This window comes from Balaenoptera borealis, assembly GCF_965194805.1.
Source record: "Balaenoptera borealis genome assembly, chromosome: 2".
Taxonomy (NCBI): Eukaryota; Metazoa; Chordata; class Mammalia; order Artiodactyla; family Balaenopteridae; genus Balaenoptera; species Balaenoptera borealis.
The window spans coordinates 116,850,962-116,877,007 of NC_138867.1; the positions used below are offsets into that span (position 1 = coordinate 116,850,962).

A 26,046-nucleotide genomic window follows, 5' to 3' on the forward strand; every position below is an offset into this window, starting at 1 on the left:
AGGAGGCATAATCCACTAATACTTGCTCAAAAACAAAAATTACTTGAATTATTATGCAAATCAAAAGAAAAATAAGGACTAAAGGTAAAAAATGTCAAACATTCAAATGTATTTTCAGTGAGGCACTTCTAATCAAAGCCACCTCTAATCTTTCTTTAACTGGATTGTGTTTGGTTTTGTTTCCCCCACAGGATAAAGAAGAAAACCACTAGAGTATCTCTGACCATCAGTTCCCCTGTTAATGAAACCTCCAATATCAGATCAAGTTATTCTACCTTAGTTCAACCACTGTGTATTGACCCCCAGAGGGTAGGTTCAGTTTTAAAAGCTTTCTGAGGGGTTCGGGTAATGGAGACACAGGCCCAGAGAGGAAGGAATCAATGCAACTTTCTTGAAAAGCACACATAGGGAGAGCCTCCAGCTGCATGACCTCAGAAAGAACAAGAAAGAAATCTATGGGTCTCAGAAATAACTCCACGGTAGTTCTGTGGGTTGGCCATTTGTCTGTGTGCCAGACCATAAGGGACAGTTGGTTTCTAGGAGCTCAGTCCCATAATAGAATATTCCAACTATCCAAGGAATGAATTCCCTTTTAATTAAAAAAGGGGGAAATGCTTTTTCAAAAATCTAAAAGATACAACAAGAACAACTGTATGGAGAAAGGAAAAAAATCTAGTCAGTAAAATTTAGAAGTTATTTAAACCTTTAATACACAGTCTCTAAATACTCATTTCTCAAATGTAATCTCCCAGTGTTGTATTTCACCATCTCAGCTAATGGAATGCTGGAGGAGAGAGAAAAAAGTGTGGCATTGGAGCAGACATCCAAACTGACATTTAAATTAGGAGCATCAGCCTTTTCAGAAAGTAAACTTAGGGTGTGGTCGGTAACAGCTAAAAATGATCCAGTTAGTCCATGCCCACCATGCACCTAGGTTTTGGGGCCTTGACAATATGGATGATAGTGTCTCTTCTATTTCTTAAACCAGATGCAGAGTCCCTGCAGCAGCCTGTCGGGATCCACTTGTGTAGTAGCCCCTGTGTTTACCAAGGTAACCTATCCACACTGCATGACACAGTTTGGATTTTATAGATAAATTGTGGGGATTATCAAAGGTGAAAGAAAAAGGAAAGAAAACTAGAAAAGGACCTCAGAGATTATAATTATTTTATATATGAGAAAACTGAGTCCCAGAAAGCATGAAATTATTGTTCAGTGTCACAGAGCAACTCATGGTTTATCCTACGCTCTTTAGATATTTGCTCTGTGTCAATCCTCCAGCTCTGGAAGGAAATGCTTAGACTGTCCTTTCCAAGCAGACAATGCTCTGCCTGACCTCAAGATTCATCAGATTATCTTAACTGGCCATAAGATGCCCTTCTGAAGTAGTCAACAAGCAAAGCCATATCTACTTCCTGCTTGGGTCACAGTCAGAGATCAGGATTGAGAAGCCTCCTCTATCACTCACTGGAAACAGCAGGATTCAATCAGTTAGGTCAAACCAAGCTAAGGTTGATATCTTCTCTGGGCTCTCTGTTCCAAACCTAACAGAACTGGAACTATTGCCATTGCTGGCCCAAGGTATGAGAAGCATGGCAGGGACTTAACCAGATACAGGATGGGAGACACAGAAAACAATGTCATTAAGAGTAAGGAGCACTATTATCAATTCTGGAAGCCTGCTTTCAGCAGATGCCATCAGGCACAAGCGTCTGTTATTTCCACAAGTCTCCTGCTACATTCCTTCCCTGTAATATGCAGCCCTGGGCATCAGGCTCAAGGGCTGGGTTGGTGGTCATTATGTCTTAACTAGGTCTCACCTGACAGAAGGGCCTCTGATCCTCTCTCTCTCTGGTCTGAGGGCCAAGTTATAATCTGAAATGTAATTCTAGATTCTAGAGGACCCTGGAGCTGAGAATAGGAGAGGAGAGAGATTAGGATTTAAATTTAAGGGGTAAATTTACAACAAATGCCACTTGTTCATACGCATTATGAGACTATACTAGCTATTGTTAATAAACACTTCTTATATATCAATATAACTCATTCTTTAAAGAAAGTTTTCAGATTATTTCTATGAAATGAGCCTCAAAACCTCAAGTAGGCTGAGCATTTTACTAGCCCTATTTCACAAAGAACATGAGTTCTACAAAGGTTAAGAGTCTTCCAAGTTCCTATGATGAGCTTCAACCAGCTAGTGGCAAAGTTGTGATTCTGGCCCAATTCCTCTAAGTCATGATTCAGAATCCTTAACAAATTACAATACTGCCCATGCTGCTTGACCAATAATAAAGATTAAATCTGTGACTTCATAGGTACTCAATAAAATAACACAACAAAGTGAAGACTTTTCAAGTAACTGGTTTTCTATCTTAAAAAATGGCTCTTGGGGCAGTGAAGAGCCAACTTTCTCATTAAACTCCATGAAACTGAGATAAAAACTTATACCTGACTGTAAAGCACACTATAAAGCACAAAGGATGCCCAGCAAGCTCTTTATTTTGATTAAGGTACAGTCAGTTGTCAATAATTATGATGAAAAGCATGCACACTTACTGCAATTGGCACCCCAAATCATTGTATATGGTGAAACAGTTTCTTCCATTCTGTGAATTCTGTGTTTATTCTTCAGCATCTTCAAGACATCTCTACAACCAGAGGTCAGTGTGTCGTGTTTGAATGCCGAGTCCAGGCCACAGCCACAGTTCAAGTTCACTGGTACAGAGAGAAAGAGCAGATAGCAGACTCAGATGACTTCCGAATTCTGAGAAAAAGTACAGTGATAAGCTTTTGAATTTACTTTTCATTCTGATTAACTTTGAAATTTAATTCATGTTTTAATGTTTAATAGCTGATTTGTTACAGGCTCAAAGATTGCTACTGCTAAACAATTACTTCAAATCCAAATGATTCCTCAACATAAACAACCAAAAAAGAAAAGAAAACAAAACAACTGTTTTGTTCTGATTAAACAATAGTTTTAATAGCTGTAAAAAGACTAGTTTGTTTTCAGAGATTAACCTTATCTTCCTAAACAGTTCTTGGTATACAAACAAGAAAAAAATGTGAGAATAAACATATTTTTTAAAGAGCAAAACAAATGAAAACTGGTGTATAACTTTCTAAATACTTTATTGTGTAAGTTTCCTACCAAATAATTAATTTAGGGAAGGGTAACAAGTATGATGATCTACCTCATGCTAAACACTGAGTTTATACTTTATAAACAATTTCTCATTTAATCCTCACATCAATATTTTGAGGTATGCGTTATCATCTGCATTTTATAAGCAAGAAAACTGAAATAAGAAATGCTAAACACCTTGCTGAAGGTCACAAAGCTAGTAAATGCTGCAGCCAAGGTTCAAGCCAAGGTATTTCTTGCATCAAGTGAAGAAAATATACTCACTTAAGTATTAATTCAAAACAAGTGAACATTTGCACATCACATTTAGGAAGAAACGCCTCTATCACACAACATGGTATTTCCCTTAAAAATAACATTTATTGCATTTTCTGAAACTAAAGTAATACATATTTATTATAATAAATCTAGAAAAATATAAAATGTACAAGAAATTTAAAGTTACATTCTTACCACCCAGAGAAAACTATTAACCTTTTGTGTAGTTTTCTACAGTATTTTTATAATGTAATATTCAACTTTATTTTAATTAGAAAGAGTAAAAGAAAAGGATTTTCTCGGGAGAAAAAGGCCACCTCAGGATTAGTGTTTCAGCAACAGTTCACATTCAGAGAAGAGATATATCTGGTCTTACTTCCTATTAGAAATGAAGAACTAAGGCCCAAAGAAGTAAAGTAATTTTCACAAAGTCACAGAGCAATCTAGTGGTAGAATACGGCTAAAATACAGGTTTTTTTTCTAGCACCTTGCCAAGTGTTCATTCCATTATGTACCTTTTCCGAGTTTCTAGAGAATTTACAGCCTGTGACTCAAGATTTCAGTCAACGTTGTATTTGCTTCAAGTTATTTCACACATGGCCCCTTCTCCCAACTAAATTGTCATCATTTAAATTCTCTCTCTATTGTTTTATCTTTCAGAAGCTTGTTTATCATCCATTCCTGGTAAGCACAATTTTTCAACATCTTGATAATAAATAATTAAACCAAATTTAGCATCAGAAGACTTTGTCTCCTAAGCCACTTTTGCCTTCAGGAGCAGTTTTGAGGCTACCCTATGCCAACTCTTGAACTGATACAACAGAAGAAGCAAGATAACTGGGATTTATCAGTGTATTTATTCGTTTATTCATTCATTCAACATGTATTTACTAGACACAGGCTATGGCCAGGTTCCGTTCTTCACACTGAGGAGTCCCTGCCCTCACAGGGCACAAATTCTTCCTCTAATTCCATTTGGCATATTATTTGTGCCTCATGAGCAACATACAGAGGCAGTAAGGAGGTGTCCTGACATCATACATCCAAATTGTTGACTGTCCAAGAAGTATGTGTGGTGCCCATCACACAGTGGCCATCACTGTCTAACTACCATGGCAATAATAATCTTTAGGTCAGTTCAGAAAATCTTTCTATAGGACCTTTATGCTAAGCACTAAAGCTACAGAAATCTAGAATTCAAGAGATAAAGTATAATCCCTGTTTTTAAGAAGCTCATAGTGTAGTAGAGAAAACAGATGTGTCTAAGAGGTAGGTGTTAGGGACCATGCTGGGATTATTTTAGGTTGTATTTTTAAGATTTATCTTCATGAGCCCACTCAAAGACAAAAAAACTAATCAGATGGACTTTTTTAAATCTTAGGAATACAGTACTTATTCCCAGTACCTCTACTCTCCCTGACATCCTCCCACACTGTTTGTTAATTTGAGGGATCCAAATACTCTGGTCAAGTTGACTCTCTCCCTTTTCCAGAGGAAGTGTGCACCTTAATTATCGCAGAAGCATTTCCTGAAGATTCTGGGGAATTCAAATGCATTGCAGAAAATGAGGCTGGGACTGCAGTCTCCACAGCAAGACTCTTTGTTTCTCCAGGTAACTCCTCAGGATCACCCTGCTCAAATTCAGCCCTGAGCCAAGAGGAAGATTCTGTTTCTATCTGAACTGGTGACTAATTATATTTTTCAGAAGGAAAAGAAGTGGAGAAATCAGAGAGTTCTCCAAAGTCACCCATGAGGAAATTTTCTCCAAAACTGGCCTCCTTTCCCTGGAGCAGTGACAGCTACAAAAAGGGCAAAAATCCAGACAATACTCCAATAAACCTTATGCCAACTATTCCTGAAACAGCCAGTCACAATGAACATGAGATCCAGGTTCCAAAGGAGGATTTCTGTACCATCAATGAAAATTCCTCTGAGCTACAACCACAATGGTAAGGGCAGACAGACCTAACATTCACTCATTCAACAAATGTTCTTGGCTCTATATATAGAACAGTGAACATGACAAAGCTCCTACCCTCAGTGAACTTGCATTCTGAGATGACTCACTTTACCTGTGTCATTTCTCCCTTGCCCTCCATCATGCATTTCACCAGGGCTGAAATAGTAAGTCATGTGCTTAGATCCACATTTAAGGGTTTGGTACAGAAACTTGTTAAAAAAAAAAAAAAAACAAAAAAAAACACCAACAATGCTGAAGTGGCAAAAGATTTTGAAGAATGGGATCTTTTCCCGAAACAGAATTCAATGTCCTGTCTCAATACAAATTGGTAAAACATTTTGCGATACAGGTTTCTTCACGGTTAGTCTTAGAATACAGACACAATTGTCCTTGCATTTAGAGGACAAATTGTAAATGGAAAGATAATTCAGTAAGTGAATTTGCCAACCAGGCTATGTTTAAAAACAACATAATCCGCCACCATTCCCAGCCCCCAAAGACAAACCTCAAACGAAAATATTGATTTTTAAAAAACCTAAAAATTGATACTTGGAGACTCCAAGTCATTGGAGGGACTTCCCTGGTGGTCTGTTGGCTAAGACTCTGCACTCCCAATGCAGGGGGCCCGGGTTCAATCCCTGGTCAGGGAACTAGATCCCACATGCCGCAACTAAGAGTTCGCATGCCTCAACTAAAGATTCCGCATGCCACAACTAAAAGATTCCCGCATGCCGCAAGTAAAAGATCCCGCATGCCGCAACTAAGACCCGGCACTGCCAAATAAACAAACAAACAAATAAATAAACTTTTTTTTTTAATTATTGCAGACTAACAGACCTGGAACAGTGTGTGAAGTACATAGTAGGAATTCAATAAATAGTAGCTATTACTTCACTGCATTGGTTTTTTATCGAGATCAGTGTTATCTCCAATAACAGCCTATGACTGTGATTTCTCAGTTGGTCTCCTGGAACCCCTTTAGTTTATAGGATCACTAGTCACCTGGACAGTAGCTACCCCTATAAATAAAGATTCCTCATGGGATCAAGGAAGAATGGGTGTGTAGAAAAATAAGTAAGACTGCAATTTATTGAACAAACATCTATTAAGCACACTGTATGTGTTTTGTCAGTTTCTGTGCCTTGGGAAAACAGCCAATACTCATATCCAAAATTTTTCTCCATGAGTACCTGTGTTTATCAGTGAGCCTTTAGGACTTAAAAAGGCCTTGAATTTATAATATAATATCTTTCATATGAGACTACCATCTTTTTCATTAATAAAATCATTTATGGGGACAATTATTGGGCAAAAGTTCCATGAACGTTAACAAGTTTTTACTGAATGTCTACCATGAGCTACCTTGTCCTAGACAAGATAAATAAGCAATAAAGAATCCCTCCCTCAGAAAAAAAACTTAACCTAGTTGAGGAGATACATTATACCACATAATAGTCCACTGTATGATTTCCTGTTTCATTTGAGTCTCTCAGCAACCCTGATTTAGGTTAGTAAAACTGATACTATCTTTGTTTTTTCAGTTAATTATTAAAGCTCAGAGAGTTGAAGCAACTTGTCTAAGGTTACACAGCAAGTATGTAGTAGAGTGGGCACTCACACTCAGGTCTCCAAAATAGATAATAAAAAGGTTAATGTGTCTAGAAAGCTGTAGAAGATCAACCAAATTAATGTTATCATTTTTACTGTTTGACTCCAAACCCAGTGTCCATTATTATTTCTTGCTTGAGAAGAATAAGATTGAGTCAACTGCTACAACGGGACTCCCTTTTGCTATAGGTCTATGCAGAACGTCAGTAATCATAGTGATTAATGCATAACCTGAAAATGAATAAAACATTCTTCATTTTTTAGTCCTTTCATCTTCAATGACATTTTCCTTCTCAGTTGAGACAGCAGAAATTAGCCTCATCACACACATCTGACCTCTGATTTTAGAAGCAGCTCACAGCACCATTTTTATAATCGCATATATACTTCACATTTTAAAAAACAACAAGGGATGAATGAATAACAGTTAAACAGCTACCCTTCCACTGATGATGAGACAAGAAGGAATTCCCTGGACATGCAGCAAGAAACGTTTCAGTAGGAAAACATGTGAGATAGTAGGGAGTTACCTACATCTTGTGAGGCATTAGAATGATTTACCAGAGGCCCTTACTGATAATTTAGAGATAGAAATGGAAAAGGCTGTCTCTGGGGGGCAGGCTGGAATATGGTCCACCCACCTGACATCTTAATATTTCATTCAGTTTTAGGTTGATTTTTCTCAAATAAGCAACTAAACCATTCAAATAGCCATATTTGTGAGAAAACATAAAACACCACTCAAAAAAGCAAACCAAATATTAAAAAGTAGAAAAACAGATTCATGGTAAATTACTGAATACAGACCCTTAACTTTTGAGAATGGTGTTACAAGGGATCTTACTTCCCTTTCCTACACTATCCCTTGATCCCCTAATTGTAGCAAGAACCTTAGCCTAGATGTACCATGGAGCTACCGCACTGTAACAAAAGTTGTACCTTACAAAGGCCTAGGGAAAAGAAGGGCAAAGCTTAAAGGATAAAGAGTAAATAAAACTAAAATTCTTCCTCAACCATGGAACATTTAGAATCTGCCCTAGGCAAAACTGGGGATTTCAGTTTGTCCTGAGCATCTGCCCTACTTGCCTGGTAGGGTATATCTCAATCAAACCCTGTTCTTGGGAAGAACTAAATATCAGTCATACACCACATTTAAAGTGCTCAGAATAGGGCCATACTCAAAGTAAATGCTATATGTATCAGTTATTCTTGTTATTTTTATTGTCACTTGCACTTACATTTTAAGTCTCTCTAATTTAGATTGAAAGGCTTTGTCCCTATTAATGGAATCTGAAATATCAGTGAGCAGATGTGGAGAAATATTTTGGGTGATTCCTGAAATAAGACTTTGTAAGCGAACGCCTACTCAACAAGCCTAGTATGCTTTTTCCACTAAGCAACGGCTGTGTGCCCAGGTGGCAGTTATCAAACTTTCTCTGAACACCAAAGGAAGGTACACCTACATGGTCAGCTGTGAAGAATTTTAAACAGCTCACATGTGCTCAAACATCTATTTGTTGGATCCTAACATACATGGTAATGACATCAAGACTGGAGTACCCATGAGGGAGGGGAATAAATAGATATGCTTTAAGCAATAATACCCTACCAAAGCTAAAGCCACTAAATTGGAATAATTCCACTTGATTAGCCTGATCCTCATGCCACCTACCCCTCTTCACCACCTCTTGTTGATTTGAAGGTTTCTTCCTCTGTAATTATTTACTTCCCTGCACAAAAATGGAAACTTATATGCTAAGATGGTCTCCTTGATGAAAAGAGAAAGGAAGCTGTGTAACTGTAAGGAGTAAGGGAAATAAAGAGAGCTAACAATACAGAGCCCTAACTGTAAACATTGCTTGTTTGGTAGTTTCTTAAGTGTTTCAAACTCTTTTAGAATGAAAGTATAAAGTCAAGGAGGCATATGCTATACAGATTCAGAGAACTTGCTAAAGAAACCAAATCGCGTTTTTCCACTTCCCCACCTTCCCAGTGACATAACACCATCATCCTGCTCTCCTGCCTTTGCCCAGACACACTCCCTCTCTTGAAACAAACTGCTTGAACCCCACTCCATTCCCCCTCCCATTTGGCAAGAGAAAAAAAAAGGCCTTCAGATGAACAACTATCCAATACAAATCAATTTGGAGCCCATCCATCACTGGTCTTTTTTCTGGAGAAGTCTTAGCAGTTAGAATGTCAGTCTTAGAATACTATTTCCCTTTTAGTCCTTTCTTCAACAGGGAAGATCAAAGCCCCCACCGCAAAAAAGAAAATAAGTTTTCTTTATACTTTTTCCCATTTCCCAATTCTTTGCTCTTCCCCCTATATGAGCTTGCTAAAGCTATAGTCAAAGTTCACATCTAAAATAAAGAGGCTTGCAAGAGAAGCTCATGTAATCCCACTCCTTAAATATCACTAAGACATCTGAGATATTGTTTAGATTGTGGACTCTTACTTTGACATGCCAGCATAGGTAGATGGACAGGCAAGCACATCAGATGTCACTGTTTGGCAGCTGATAAAAGTCAGTGGTGCTATAATACTAAGCACAGAGCCACTAGATTAGTCTGTGAGGGAAGGGGATGCCTCTTCCTTCCCTTTAGTAGTAGGTTAAACCGAGCAGGCACTCTCTGGAACTCGGGTAAGTCCCTTCTTTATTCCTGCTTCAGTTTTGGGTTTTGTTTTTGTTTTTTGTCCAAATCAGAACAGTATGTAAAAGGTGATCTTCAGATAAAAAGTTCAAAAGCCACAAGATCATAATGGCATTATACAAAGATTTGAAAAGAATGTGACCTGTTCATTCCACTGAAATTGGAAGGCATTACAGAAAGGGTAGAAGGAAAGATAGTTGTGTGTCATTATTTTTAAATCATCATTTTTCTTTGAAAAGTGACACTTGATCTAACTGTAATTGTGGTAATGTCTTACAGCTTCAAAATATCCTCAGTTTTTTGTGCAAGTCTGTGCTATATTAGAGATGAGGGGGAAAGTCAAGATTTTTCTAAATAGGAGATTTAATAGTACTTTATTCATAAAATCTTTGAAATTTATTTAACATTATTTGGAATAAAATGATACTGTCATATAATAGAGGCATTATAGAATTGAATTGTTGAACAGTAACTACAAACGTGAAGAAAAACCTTTCAGAGTTACCTGTGTGAACATCTGTGTAAAATTTTGTTGAGACATGAATAAAATGAAATATTTGAAAGAACATATTTTTAATTGAATTTTTTTTAAAGAACAGTAATTGTTAACTATGTAGGCTGATACCAAAATGTACAAGATAGTTGACCTTCTAAAAATATATGTAAAGAAAAATAGGGAATTTTCTGGAAAATATCTACTGGCTATTTGTTAAACAGTTTATTCCTTCCTTGGTATTTGAAATTAATCTGAATGATTTGCCTGCCCAAAAAGGAATTTAAAACCAAACACTGGATTCAATTCTGCAATGGAAAAAATAAACCCATAACTATAAAACTGCTTGCCTTGAAATAGAGTCTTTTTTCTTTTTTTTTAGAGTATCTAATTAAAGCCTCCTTCTGGATGTTTTTCTCCAATAATTTAAAGGCCTAATATAGTTAATTACTAAAATACACTCTAGTTGAATGTGCTTGTATTCATAAACTCAAAATTAAGAAATGTATGACTTTTTAAGTGCCTTTTTCAATAGAATCTTTCTCTTGGCTGTTTAGTTGCATTTTTGTTCTTTCCTAAAACTGCTAATTTTAATATAACTCTAAACTACATGCACAACCTGAGGATCAAGTTATTTGGTTTAGAAATTTTTCATTAAAAATGATACTTTCTTCAAGATAGGAAACTGAATAATTATAAGACTATGCTTCAATGATGACAAACAATTCGGTTAATTTTATTAGTTAAAAGTTTGATTTATCATTACCTCTGAGTTGGTTTATATTATATGAAACAAACTAAATGTATTTTGAACTAAATTACTTGATATTTTAAATAAAGACAGAATCAGTATTACAGCAATTTATGGCGCTAGTTTTTGTGTGTAAAGTCTATATACAGTCCTGCCCAGATTTACCTTACTAATGGAAGAAATCAGAAGCAAATATAATTCTCTCACTTCGCTATACAGTAGAAACTAACACAACATTGTAAAACAACTATGCCCCAATTAAAAAAAAAAAGAAGCAAATATAATTCTTTAAGGTTGATTATAGTGACAAATGATTTATCAAAGGAAAAATGGGGAACTACTCGCGGAAGTCAGGAGTGCCAATGCAGGGCTAAGTAAGAAAAATGGCACCCTTCTTTTCTTGGGAAACTATAGGCTAGCTTCACAGTTGCCTTACTTCCCTTCTGTACATCCTGTTTGCCATTTCAGAAGGAAAAATAATATAGGAACTAAAGCAATTTCAAAATTAGTCTAAAATACATATTAAACATGTAAAAATAATTTAAAGTGAAACTAAATAACTAAGAGACCATAGACACCAATAACTAGATAATACAATCTAAAAATAACAAAAAATTACAAAGGGCTCTGGAATACTGTCAGTAACATATATTATATACACACACAGAGACACACGAATACAGTCACTCCTTAATATCATCTAGTTTGGTACTATGGTCAATTGGGAATCAAAGGGAGAAAAAGAAGCAGTGAATTATAAGGTAAAACAAAATCCACTCAAGGTTGACAATAGTGAAGAACAGATGTTTGCTCTACTTTGTGAAACTGTAAAAGGGTGATGGAGCAAATACGGACAGTAATGTTCTTTACAAAAGAAGCACATTGCTCCCCTTGATTCACCACATCATTCATCACAGATCACCAGGGCATGAATTAACTGGAGTATCAGAAGAGCTGTTCATCGGTTTTGATGAGCAAGGGGAAGAATTCAGACTGAATAGAAGCTGACATGTTATATATTTACCTGCTAATAATTTTAAATCATTAACTCTCTGTGGTTAATGAAACTGTAGCCTCTGGGCAAAAGCTAAACATGAAACCATAAAATTATCACACTGAACAACATCACAGGTTTTCTTTTCATAAATAACCACTTGGCAAACTCAAACTCAAACTTTTCCTACATCTTGAAGCCCCTGGGCGTGCTTTAAGAATCACCCAGAGACAAACACTAATGAATTCTTTTTACTTATTCTCAAGGGGAAAGTCACTTGTGCAAAGACAACAGATAAAGGAATGGGAAGTCTAGAAGCCAGGAAAGTTCCACCTTGAGGTGACTTTGAAAGCACATAAGCTTTAAAAAAACAAGCAAAAAAAAAAAAGCACAGAAACTCTTATTAAAGATCTTAAGTAAACAGTACTGTTTTTTATGCAAATACTGTAACTGAATCTTCTTCTTTTGAAGGAACAATATTCTTCAAGAGAAGGCCACTCTATCAAAGACACGAGCACAGTATTCCCAGGATCTCAACAACGAGGTGCAGACCAAGGTTGCTTCTGATTCACTGCAACCTTCTATAATTCCAGGCTTGCAGCCCCAGATTCGGGACCCCACGCTTCCAGGAGTAAATCATTATAAGTTGCCTCCAACTTCCATAAACCAGCTAAGCATGTTTAACTACGAACGTCCAAAACACTTCATCCAATCCCAAAACCCATGTGGCTCCAGACTGCAACCTCCTGGACCGGAAACCTCCAGCTACTCTAGCCAGACCAAACAGTCTTCTATTACCATCCAGCCCCGCCAGTGCAAAGAGCAAAGATTTTCTGCCTCCTCAACAGTGAGCTCTCACATCACTATGTCCTCCTCTGCTTTCCCTGCTTCTCCTCAGCAGCTTGCTGGCTCCAACCCAGGCCAAAGGGTAACAGCCACTTATAACCAGTCCCCAGCCAGCTTCCTCAGCTCCATATTACCATCACAGCCTGATTACAATAGCAGTAACATCCCTTCCACTGTGGACTCCAAGTAAGTGAATTTTTAAAATATATATATAGAGAGAGAGACAGACAGACAGATAGAACTGTGTATACCGTGAGCTTGTATCTGGGGGAGAAGGGGAGATAGGTTATGTACGTCATCTTCACTATCTAAAAAGTCAATGTGACATCAGAGTCTCATTCCATATTTCTCCTAGAACACCCTGAACCAGGGTACTGGCAATAAGTCATCTGACCCATTCTCCAGTGTCCAGGTTGAGCTGAACCCAAATCACCTATTACATAACACAATTACTTACCTACTATTTTCCATCTTCAAAAAAAATATTTCTAACATACTCAGGAACAGTGAACTATTCCCCCAGCTCTAAGTTAAGTTCCTCATGCTGTAAATTTAATTGCTCTGGTTCTGAGCTTAGCTGAGGTGAACACCTGTCTGCTCTTCTTCAGATAGGATTTCCTCTCACATAAGCAGAAGCTATTAAGTTTCTTCTCAGTCTTAGTCTTTTCTTCCTATCCATTTTCCCCTCTGATCCTGAACAACCACTTGGCTAAAAAGAAAATATGGGATTCAGACACTGAAGTATATGAATTTTCCCTACGATCAGAAGAAAGGACTGAATAGGTAAAGGCTCATGACCTTAAGGTTTCCTCTGGTAATTAAAACCACACTTTGTTCAAATTGGTTAGACCAACCTAAATACAGGGAAGAATACCTGAAGCCTTATGCAAGCATGTACTATTTCCACAGCCCTAAAACTGTCCTAGGAGAACCTGATATGAAGAAGGACAAAGTGGTTGTGCTTTTTTTAAAACATCAACTGAATACTTTGTGCTTATGCAAACTTTGGGCTATCAGTTTTCCTATTCCTTGGCTGGCTAGAATATCAGAGAATTAATCAGAGGCATCTGAAAAACTGTGTGATGGAATATATTTTGTTGGTTACAGGCTTATCAACAGATTTGCTGAAATTCTTGCTAATTTCTCTCAGTTTTCTCTAGAGGCTAATTTTTCTAGAGATTCCTATTGTTGGTGACAACTCTGGAAACCTAGGTGAACTCACCAGAGCAATTCAACTTGCAAAGAAACCTTTTCAATATTTTTAAAAATAAAAACCAGGAAAACCAAAAACATTTGTTAGAATCCTATAGATACTAAGTTGAACCATTTGAAATGGCTGTTAAAAATTTTTGACCGACAAAAAAGGCATTCTCATAGGTTTGGCCTAATGATTTTAAAAGATGCCTTCAAGAATTAAGAGCCCGCTCTTTCTCTTCTATCTCAAATTCCCATTATACCCATTATCACATATTGTAGATTTTTCTTACTTACATTTTACCCATATAATCTTTTTCCATCTAGCTTTCAATTATTTCCAAATTTCCTGTAAAAGCATGTTTAAATCTAAAATAACTCTTTCTCACTAAAATATTTTTCTTAGTAAAGGCTTTAATCCTATTCCAAATTCCTGCCCAGAAAAGAAAGCCACCGAATAAATACTAGTGAGCCTCAACCATGTACCTAGCTCTCCGCACAGAACTAAGAGAGGAAGGAAGGAAAAAATAGAGAGGATAAGAAGAAATAAAGCACAGAAGGACCCCAAACCAGAGATCAAAGATCCAGCTTTAGCTGCTCCATTTTCAGCAACCATAGATAACTCTTTTAATCTTCCCACAGCTACATGATACGAGTTCAGTGTCCAGCTGCACAGGTGGAAAGCTCTGGCCCTTTGAACATTTGTGCACAACTCCCTCATTTTTATGATGGGCTGAAGTTTGCCCTGTCTTCTATAATAATCCCTTGGATTCTGACCTAGAGAAGTTTGAAAGCTTTATTTAGCTTTTCATCAGTAGGAAACCCTTAAGCAAATGTTTTATTCAGTTGATCAAACCACAGACTAGAAATTTAGGGGAACTCTTTAATTTTCACTATTCCTTTCAAAAAGCTTGCTGTGTGACATTCCTCAAGTTTTCCTTACCTGCTCAGTGATTCAGTTTTCTGATCTGTAATAAAAGTGATTAATGACAGGGGAAAAAAAAAAAAAACCTATAAAACACTGTGCAAGTATAATATTAGTTTCTAATTATGAACAGATATCAAGTCCTAACACTTAAACCATCTAAACCGGTAATAATGCAGGTATTCAGTGAATAAAAAGGTGACTGAGGTTACATATATATCAGTGATTCTCAGGCTTGGTTTTGATAGTCCTTCAGGATTTCTCAGATATATTACATCATATTATGACAGTCTGACAAAAGAATTATTTAATGCTAATTCACTTTACCAAACACATATGACTGGGTTTTTTTAGCTGGAAAAAAAAAAAAAAAACAAATGGGCTATTCTAACTTCATACAGTTGGAGAAATAGTAGATCTATAAAACCAAAGAAATTTTACCACTTTGACCTGGGAATTCAATCTGAAAACAAAACAAAAACATCTCACTATTTATTTAAACACTTGGTTTGGCTATTTGCTTCACTGAACAAATCAGATACAGACAATCCTGAATATCTGAAATACAAGGAGGGAAAATGTATATAATCAACTTTCAATACAAAGCATATTGAATACAATGGAAAATATTCATTCACTGAACTGATAGTGAGTATTACCTCACTATTTTGCAGGCTTTGTGTTAGTGGATACAAATAATACAACGGTGAGTAATAAAACATCTTTTTTTTCTTCAGTGTATTTACAATCTAGAGATTACTAACCAAGTCCCCAAAGCCTGCAAAAATTAAAACTCTGGCTCCACTCAGAGGAAGTACATTTCCACTTAGCTTACAAGTTCTTTTAATGATCCTTGAGAATTTTTGAACAGGAACATGTCAGAGAACAGACCAAGGCTGCCTCATCTGGATATGTGGATTTATTATGATAATGGTAAAATATTCATTGAGGGCAGTGGCCAGTTTTCCCATATTAAACAGATATAAGCTAACACCTTTAGAGCCCTAAATAAACTAGGTAAAATCTGAATAAACCCTGTGAAAAGTGTGAGCTACCTAACAGATCTAAAAATATAGGACTCCCTAAATACCACCCCTGTCCTCTATCAGAATCAGCAGGGGAACACCAGGAGGGGGCAAGGACATCTTAGAAGAAAATTTAGGGTTGGAATTTGAAATAAGGATTTAAATCAAACTCTTCAACTGCCAATCAAATTTGCTTTCTTTTCCCCCAAACTCCTTTTTTTCTCAGTTTACATTTCTTTCTCCTTCCTCCTCTAATCATCCCTTTCTCTAAAAATCACTTATGCAATGTTGAAGAAACTGTTATTACTGCACAAGTTGTTATATCGTGCCATACTTGGATTGTCTAGAATATGAAATTAATAGGAAGTAGAAATTAAAATGTAAACTGTAGACTCCATTCAAAGCAAGAGAATATTCACTAAATACCAGTGGTTATGCTGATAAATGTTTAACAATCAGCTCTGGAAGAAAGAGCCATGATTTGTGGTATTTACCAATTTCCCTGGTGTAGATACTCCCACCACCACCAATTTCAAACTTTCAACATGAGATCACAGTGAGCTGGGAAGAGACACTAAAAATCAGTTCTCTTAAGCCCATATGAGTCAGCTCCAGCACATCGCTGCTTACTATCCACCCATAAATCAAACTTAGGAAATTCAGTTGGAATATTGGAAGAGCTCTCAAGCTGCCAGTAACTATTCTTACTCTCACTTCTTTAGGGAAGATCTTCAAGGAAGGACATTCGCATGTCTAATCTAAATTGCTCCTCCTGCTACTTAATTTTCATTTGCCAAGATGAAAAGAAACAAAAACAAAAACAAAAAACAGCTAGTAACCATTCTTATAAAATCCTTCTTGACTGTTATTAGGGCAATTGGTGCTTTAATAACACCAGCAGTACTAAATGGTAAATTCAACCTACCTAAAGGTGACTGACAAAATGATGCCAATTCTATTTTACATACCACACCTTACTTTAAAGATCTTCTTCTTAAAAAATCTTTTTTTCTTTTTAAAGCTATCAACAACCCTCAGTTGGCCAACCTGTAAATGCTAAGCCATCCCAAAATGCAAATGCTAAGCCCACACCAAGGACTCCTGACCATGAAATACAAGGATCAAAAGAAGCTCTGATTCAAGATTTGGAGAGAAAGCTAAAATGCAAGGACAACCTTCTTCATAATGGAAACCAAGTGAGCAAGATGTCTATTTTGTATTTTAAAAAAAAAGCCAATAAAACTATAAAATCTAATCTCAATAAGAAAGTTGTTTCTGTCTCACAGATCTATGTCCATATAATCAGCAAGGGAGAGGAGTATCTAAAAACAGGGAATATTTGGATCCTATTCTGTATTTCTCTGCATGAAATCCCCTCTAGGAGTTCAGTAGTAAAAGAATGAAGCAAATGAAAAAAAAAAAAAAAACCAATCTGAATGATTCAATTTTGTTTTAAGCATTACCATAAAAAATATGTCTGATGACCAAAAAACTAATGGGAAATGCTGTCAACCTGACTTCTTCATGTACTTTGGTATATAGTATTCATGGAAAAATAGCTATAATTCTTATTATGCACATTGTATTAGTCACTGATCTCTGAAACAGTACTACTATATGCCTTTAATCCAAATACATTTAACATACGAGTTGCACTGCTCTTAACCAGAAGTTAGTAAATCAAATATAGTGCTCACTTAATAAAAGTTATTTCTGAATCTGAGGACATACGGTACTATATTCAAAGACAGAGCCAACAGGAACATGCAGAACAGGGAGGAAGACAAAGAATTTCCCTTTATTGGGGAGAGAGAGCCTTATTTAAGGGTAATTATGCTTGCCTTTACTAGGAGAAGAAAGAAAACAGAGATGAATATTCCAGATGAGGGAAGTGGCACTAGAACGAAAGGAAAATGCTTTGAATGAAAGAAAATGTTTTTTTAAAAACACAGTATCTATCATTCAAAGGCATAACTATACTTCTTTGGTATAATTCTTGGTGGTTTTAAGGTAAAGCTATACAAATAACTTTTATTAAATCTCATTACTATCTCCTTTATGATTTATTTCTTTAAAGCGGCTAACATATGAGGAGAAGATGGCTCGCAGATTGCTAGGACCACAGAATGCAGCTGCTGTGTTTCAAGCTCAAAATGACAGTGAGGCACAAGATCCAGCACAGGTAAATTAAAATAATCTTTATCTAACTGGAGCACTTTTGTTTTGTGTGATTTTTAAATGTCTGCTTTTCTAAATGCTTATAAATAGCATTTGAAGCAAAAGTCAATTACTTCCATACTCCATTACGTATAAAAAGTAGAGGCCATGATGGGTTGAATATATACACAAAAATATTTAATTTTACCCCATTTTCTGGTGGTTCTAATATCTGCATATGAAATGTTATAAAGTCAAAGCACCAGAAGACTAATGGTGTCACTTTTCATCTGGACATTTAGGGGTCAGTTAAACCTAGGACTCTCCCTACAATATCTACATGGACAGAAAATTTATGAGTTGTAAATCTTTCACAGGACAAAAGTTAAAACTCTAAACCAAAGTAATTATAACCTTTTCTCATAAGCTGTTTATCATTTCAATGTTTTAAAATAAACTCATGTACTAATGAAACATCCAATTCCTTTTGTCATGTTCCTGTATCTTAAAATGATTCTTATTAAAATCAAATCAAAATAAACAAAAACCTTATGAGTAATGGCTCCAGGATTAACAACAGCATCCTTTCCAAGGGATTAACTTTATGCAGAACATAAAGTGAATATCCCACAGGCTTGTTCCTGATCAACTTCATTTTAACAAGTTAACCTCAAAGAGAAGTGTACAGCTGGAGAGGCAAAATGAACTGCTATTGTGCTTTCTATCTTCCTTCTGTAGTTACCTCTCATTCCTTCCTAAAAAGTCCACAAGAAACTGGAAGCCAAACCGAGCATTCAAGAATTCCAACCTTCTACAGTATAGGAAGATGAAAATAACACTTTTGTTTCTGTTAAATGTGACTAGATCTACTGAAAAGCATAGAGCAGGGTCTCGCACAGCAAGTAACTAGAACCTGAGAACAGAATTTAAATCTCTTTTGGCTACTGAAGAGTTCACACACTCATTTATTCAACTAATTTATATGAAGTACTGCTGTGTGTTGGGCTCTGGAGTTAGTACAGGAGATTACAGCAAGAATAAGACACAAATATATCTCTATTAGAAGAAATAACCCAAAGTAACATTAGATTGATGATGGTTTATGTTATAAATTCACAGTGTATGATTTCAAGGTCAAGGGTGTATTGTTTTTCTCATTCATTCTTTAAAAACTTTAAAATGAAGGTGAAGGTACCAAGAAAAGAGATAGCAGCAAAACATATTATGAAATCAGAAAAGAAAAATCTTACATTTTTTGGTACACTTCAAACAGTCTACTTAAATAATACAAAATGTCATCAAATTACATATAACTGAAATATCTCACCTATGAATATGAATACATACATGTTCAAACCACTACAGGAAAAAGTCAAAAACCTAATTTAGATATTATGAGTTTAAGTGGATTATTCTTATTTTTTACCAAAAAATTCATTGATCTTTTGACATTTGGCTTAGAGAAACTCAAAGCCTAGCCAAAAATTATTACAGAGTTGTAAGAATTTTGTTTTAGAATGACAAAATACATTAAAATTCATCCCAAAATAAATTATTTGTACTGATCTGCTATGTTGTTTTTCATATATTTGGGTAAGGACTATATTTTCTACTTCTTTGTATCTCTCACTATACCAAGCACAATGAAATATATGGAATATGCACTAAATATTTAATCAGTTAATTCTATTATAAATTCATCAATTCCTGATTTTATCCTCAAATATGAATAATTTTCTGGTGCTCAGATATAAATTCTAAAAGATGGTTGCTTAAATTAAATACACTCTTATTAGGCAGGAAGTAAGTAATGTTGTTTTTCAAAGGCTTTTCATAACTCTACACATAGCTTCCACAGTGTCCATCAGGATTTTGTGCCATGAGCTAAAAAGAAAAGTATTTTCCAGTCTAATATGTGTTTACTGCTGTTGGTGCCACTTATGAGCAGTAGGCATAATACCCTGTATCTACTGCCAACACAAATGACTTCATGACTATTCCTGTTTTACCAAAGGACAATCTGTACTATGTGCTCCCATTTCAAATACACCAGGGGGACTCATCATCCTTTGTCATAAAATCGTCATCTAAAAAACGAACCACCATCAATTCAAAGTCTAGTTAATTTTCATAAATCATATCTATTGAGTAGTCTCAATTCTGGGGATTTCTTGCTAGAGTATTAGAAGGTTAGTGCACTATATTTTAAATGCTTAACAGCTAAATATATAGAACTATCCATGACAGTACAAATACAGCCACAACAGAAATGTTCCTTTCAACTACGACTACTAAATTCTGCTTCATTTCAAGCTAACAACAGCATGTTAACATTATCACTTTGTTTTAATTTCAAGCAGCACAATTCAGAACATGCACGACTGCAAGTTCCTACATCACAAGTAAGGTAAAAAAAATTTTTTTTAATTTTAAAGAAACATACATTTTGCTACCTAAAATGTTTTCAGCTTTAAAAAAATGTAGTATTTACAAAGCCCTCAAGCTTCTTACATACTTTTTATACAAAGCAATGTGACCAGAGGGGATAGCAGGTTGGAAGGGATAAATTAGGAGTTTGGGATTAACAGATACACACTACTATGTATAAAATAGATAAACAACAAGGACCTACCATATAGCACAGGGAACTATTTTCAATGTCTTGTAATAACCTATAATGGAAAAGAATCTGAAGAATCGATATATATATATATATATATATATATATATATATATAACTGAATCACTTTATTGTACACCTGAAGCTAACACAACATTGTAAATTAACTATACTGCAATAAAAAAATATGGTTATAAAAAAAGAAAATAATGTTTATACTGCTTTAGAACCAATTAAAAAAAAACAATGCATTTTCTAATGTCAAAGATGACAAAAAAAATTTTTATCTGTTAATTATCACAACTATCTCAGAGGAAATTTTTTTTAATGTTTTGGTGAAATAACCCAGGACCATGTTTCCATGCTAAACAACTTTTTCATAACAATGGAAACCTGATTCTAATTATACAATCTTTGCATGTGACTAGAATTGTCCATGGGGTACTCTGCATTTTAATAGATCAGTTTCTTCATCAATTCATGGCACTGAAAAAAGAAAGATGTATAATTTGTACCAGATGTTTCTAAATTGCTACCACTTCTAATAGTCATCAAATATGCCACAGCTAAATACAGCTCTGCAGCCTCTCTCCATTGTTACTACACTATCAGATCAAACAGCATAGACTCTAGGGTTTCAAATTTGATGGCTAAACTATATTTGCATGAAAGGAAGAGCAATGACGACTCTTCTGCATAGTGATTATTAAAATATTTTTGTAGAAGTAGATCATCTTCAAGGGGAGATGTGAATGATCAGGATGCAATCCAGGAGAAATTTTACCCGCCTCGTTTCATTCAAGTGCCAGAGAACATGTCAATTGAAGAAGGAAGATTCTGCAGAATGGACTTCAAAGTAAGAGAAAAGTTCAAAAATACTGGAGAAAAATTAACAATGGGATACTAAGTTTTGAAAAATGTCCTCCTCCTCTTCATAGCTTTCTACACAGCTTGACAAGAAGTATGTATAGTGGATAAGAACACAAACTCTGGAGCTAAATTTACCTGGGTTAGAATCCTGGCCCTGCCACTTTACAGCTGTGTAACCTGAGACAAGTCACTTAACAACTCTATGCTTTTGTTTCTTTGGGAATAACAAATGTATCTACCTCATAAAGCTGTTTGAGGATTAACTAAGTAAACAGGTATAAGGTACTCACAATAGTGCCTACCACCTAATACTCTATATAAATGAAGCTTTCATAGCAATAGGATTTCTAAAGTACAATGCCTCTTTAAGAAATTCAAGTCACCCTGCTCTCTCTTGGCCTAGAAGAATTCCTCAGGTTAAAATAACTTTTTAGAAAGGCCTACATTTTTATTATCCTCATTTTGGAGAACTTTTTCTTATAAATGTTTTTTCAGATTCCTTATGAATGAAAGTCAGTGTATGGATTTAATTGTCAAGGCTTATACGAAAAAATTTAACAAAATGCCATTTATACACCAGCACTACAGCTCAAGAACACTCAGTTTTGGAAAGGTTATTTGGAAAGGTTATCAGCAAGTCTCATATATATGGGCCTCTGGGACTTCATTCACATTTGCCATTAGCCAGAAAAGCCATATGACTTCCATATTCCTTGTGGAGACCAATATAAAATAACCTAACGTCCTTAATATAGTAATTAAGAGATCTTAACGAGCCTGAGGTTGTTTATGAAACAGCTAGACATGTTTTGAGATAGTATGAAAATACTGTATTAATTTCAAGGGTTATAGTTTTTACTATTTTGTTAAAAATTATTGAAAGAAAATAACTTTTAAGCTCTTGTTTTGCATTTTCAATCACAAACCCACTCAGATACTGAATTGTTAAAATTCATAAATGGACAAATGGGTCCCAGTGATCTATAATTTAAAATTCTATCATCTCCTTGTGTTTTCATTTCTAGGTTAGTGGACTACCAGCTCCTGATGTGTCATGGTATCTAAATGGACGACCAGTTCAATCAGATGATTTTCACAAAATGATAGTGTCTGAAAAGGGTTTTCATTCACTGATCTTTGAAGTGGTCAGAGCTTCAGATGCAGGGGCTTATACATGTGTTGCCAAGAATAGAGCAGGAGAAGCCACCTTTACTGTGCAGCTGGACGTCCTGGGTAAGCTTTCAAAGAGATCCTACAGAGCTCCTTAAAATTTTGTAGAATCAAAAAAGAAAGTGTTAAAAAAGAAAAACCCCAAGGACTTTATATTTAAGGTTAATGTCTATACTATAAACCCAGTAGAACACCAATTTTTATGTAAAAGCCACAGTGGGCAAGGGTTGGTGTTCTTGAGGGAAACTCAGTGAAACTAGAATGACAGATCTACCACTAAAGCTTTTCTGGAAGAGAAATAAAGGTAAAATATCTGACAGACCAAAGAAGGTAGTATATTCTAGATATATTTCTAGATGTACAGTATGTGTAGATATGATTAAAGGGTCTTAAATGAAAATTTTTAGTCTAATCATTTATCTGGTCTACAGTCTAAAATAATCAATCTGACTCACAGTTTCACAGAATTGTTATAATCACACATAGTTTAAAATTGAAGAGTAAATGTCAACTTTTAGCCTTAGACTATGCACTCTTTACCAGGAAACTAGTCTCTAATTATGACAATAAAAACATGCTTACTTGCTTTAGAAAACAAGTATGGTAAAACTCGTATCTCAAATTTGTCTTTAGTAGGGCAGTTCTCATAAAACTAATCTCCTGTTTTAAAATATTACAATTCAAGTGCTCTAAATGTATCACATTTGCAATGACTTAAGCCACAATATACTGCATAAGCGATATTTTGCTATAATTCACTGCTTATTATATAAAAACTTGATCAAGTTCAAGGATGGGCAATCCTGAGTTTGTATTCTACCCAGATGAATGAACAATCTTTAAGATTATTCTATGATATAATAAGGGCCCTCAGACTAAGGGAAAAACTAGTGATCTGGGAATTTATATACACACACACACAAAATCCAAGTGATGAAGCTTAGGGCAAATCCTTTCTGTGCCAATAGCTCCAAAAATACTACAATGTTAGAGCTGAAAAAGACTTTGGCAGGCATCCGTCCAATCTCCTCGTTACTCCTTCAGAAAAGTTAGGGTTATAGTATTATAGTATCAGTTCCTCTTTTCCCTCAGGTATTTGAAGAAAACTAAAGACATAATAATTATTGGCATTTGTATATTATTTTATAGTTTACAAAGTGCGTCTTCATTCATTATCGCAATTGATCCTCACAATAATTTTGTGCTTTGGTGGGCACAGCAGTAACTATTTCTTGGGTATCATTTTACAACAGATAAAATTTAGCCTCAGAGAAACTAAACAAAATTTTCCCCAATGTGGCATGGCTGGTGGGGCAAACAGAATTTGAACCCAAGTTGCTGGTACTCTTTCCACCACTCATGCTGCCTCCCTATAGCTGAGATGATCTCAACTTGACTTAAATTCTTCCAATGAAACATGATTATAAATTCAACACATCATTACATTACTGTTTTAGAACTATAAATAGTATACAATATACAACAGTATTTATTGCATATTATTTTAACTAAAGCTGAAACATAAAGCTTCCAATCCTGTCGTTAGTACTTTTTAAAACTTTTATATCAGCATACAAACTTCATAATACTTTGGTTTGACTTAATATTTTTTATAATATTTCAAATACATGATTTTTTTATTAATATGTAGCAAAAGAACATAGAAGAGCACCAATGTTCATCTACAAACCACAGAGTAAAAAAGTTTTTGAGGGAGACTCAGTGAAGCTAGAATGCCAAATCTCGGCTATACCGCCACCAAAGCTTTTCTGGAAAAGAAATAATGAAATGGTACAATTCAACACTGATCGAATAAGGTAGGATAAGTATTTCTAGACTTAACTATACTGTACTTGGGTGAATCCAGTTATACTTTGAAATGCATTATAAATGGCATGCATCTGTGACCTCAATTTGTCTAATTTTAAAAACATATAGATGAAATTAACACAATACTGTAAATCAACTATACTTCAACTTTTAAAATATATATATATAGAAATATAATAAGCCTCATTAAGCCAGATTCCACTAATCAGAAATTTAAGGGATAAAGTAGGCCAGGATTTACCTTTTTACTAACAATAAAAGAAGATGGCTCAAGGAAATAGATGATACAAACAAGACTGGGGGGATGTTTAATTCAAAAAAACCTATAGCTATTTGGCAATGACTAGCTACAGACTCAGAATTTCCAAATGCTTTTTTTCTTCCTATTAGTCTGACTCTGTAGGTCACAGGCATCATAAATAAATTCTCACAGGAAGATTAATTCCTTTACTTTCAATTTTTGTTTCTTTCCAGTTTATATCATGATAACTCTGGAAGAGTTACTTTACTGATAAAAGATGTAAACAAGAAAGACGCTGGGTGGTATACTGTGTCTGCAGTTAATGAAGCTGGAGTGACCACATGTAACACGAGATTAGATGTTACAGGTATCTCACGCTGTTATACAGTGCTATGTCAAGTGCTATAAAGAACTTAACTGGAAAGATTTAATAAGAAACATAAATTCCAGCATAGCATAAATTCTGAAGGATTCTCCCCATACATAATCAGTTTTGATTTTTTTTTCTCCCCCTGTCCGATAATGACTACCTAGTGCAACCCATTTGTTTACAACAAGTTTTCTAAATTAACGTTTATTTGATCCATTTCAGCCCGTCCAAACCAAACTCCTCCAGCTCCTAAGCAGTTACGTGTCCGACCAACTTTCAGCAAATATTTAGCACTTAACGGGAAAGGTTTGGATGTGAAACAAGCTTTTAACCCTGAAGGAGAGTTTCAGCGTCTGGCAGCTCAATCTGGACTCTATGAAAGTGAAGAACTTTAATAACTCTACCAACATTAGAAAACACAACAACTACACTATTAGCAATATATTCAATTAAATTTTTGAAATAAATCCATAGCTGTATTAACAGATTATGGTTTTAATTAGGTAATACAACTAATATATATTTATAATGCGTTTATCCTTTGACTCTTGCACATTCTGTTTACCTCTCTGGTTTGTGAAGCCTACAGAAAATCTGGGTTTGTAATTGTAGATGAAGATTTTAAAAAATGTGGGATTTTAATATTTAAGTCACACACATTTTACAACTACAGGTTATAAATGAATATCAACGTTTTAAACACATTTAATGCGTAATAAGATTTACTGGTACTGCTTTCTAAATACTGTTTTACCCGTTTTCTCTGATAGGAATACTAACATGGTATAGATTATCTGAGTGTTCCTTAGTTTTATGTCAAAAGAGAATAAAATTTCAAATATTTAAAACAGACTGTCTCCTCTTCACAAAAGTCTAGATCTTTAAGATAAAACTGCTGGTTTGTATCTATTAAGCGACACACAGCAAAACCTATG

At 35.3% G+C, this 26,046-nt stretch overlaps 2 protein-coding genes across 5 annotated transcripts in view; both read left to right on the top strand.

The window, feature by feature from the left end:
* Positions 1-5,244, top strand: part of LOC309623142 (palladin-like) — a 43,003-nt gene extending 37,759 nt beyond the window's left edge. Inside the window, exons 3-7 of one of the 2 annotated variants that reach the window (XM_082379692.1) lie at positions 192-309; positions 989-1,051; positions 2,633-2,774; positions 4,064-4,087; positions 4,896-5,244. In XM_082379692.1, the coding sequence (XP_082235818.1) occupies positions 192-309; positions 989-1,051; positions 2,633-2,774; positions 4,064-4,087; positions 4,896-5,083 (535 nt within the window). In that variant the 3' untranslated portion in view covers positions 5,084-5,244. Of the gene's footprint in view, positions 1-191; positions 310-988; positions 1,052-2,632; positions 2,775-4,063; positions 4,088-4,784; positions 4,862-4,895 lie in introns of those variants that run through there. The other variant, XM_082379693.1, reaches the window with a different exon arrangement.
* Positions 5,245-9,461: 4,217 nt separating this feature from the next.
* MYOT (myotilin) lies at positions 9,462-25,961 on the top strand. Of its 3 annotated transcripts, none has more exons than XM_082379671.1 (10): positions 9,462-9,615; positions 12,335-12,895; positions 16,875-17,049; positions 17,931-18,035; positions 20,368-20,417; positions 21,354-21,486; positions 22,526-22,733; positions 24,322-24,487; positions 24,975-25,108; positions 25,334-25,961. In XM_082379671.1, the coding sequence occupies exons 2-10, from the start codon at positions 12,540-12,542 to the stop codon at positions 25,504-25,506; spliced, it is 1,500 nt and encodes a 499-aa protein (XP_082235797.1). In that variant the 5' UTR covers positions 9,462-9,615; positions 12,335-12,539; the 3' UTR covers positions 25,507-25,961. The 3 variants fall into 3 exon arrangements, with proteins under 3 accessions (XP_082235797.1, XP_082235798.1, XP_082235799.1); XM_082379672.1 differs by having other exon boundaries at positions 20,371-20,417; XM_082379673.1 differs by lacking the exon at positions 24,975-25,108 and having other exon boundaries at positions 25,334-25,594.
* The last annotated feature ends 85 nt before the right edge of the window (positions 25,962-26,046 follow it).

Bases quoted from the DNA above. Each gene is read 5' to 3' on its own strand.
- MYOT (XM_082379671.1), top strand. From the start codon at position 12,540: ATGTTTAACTACGAACGTCCAAAACACTTCATCCAATCCCAAAACCCA. The intron at 21,487-22,525 runs GTAAGAGAAAAG...TTTCATTTCTAG, and splicing joins TCTGCAGAATGGACTTCAAA to GTTAGTGGACTACCAGCTCC. The intron at 24,488-24,974 runs GTAGGATAAGTA...GTTTCTTTCCAG, and splicing joins TTCAACACTGATCGAATAAG to TTTATATCATGATAACTCTG.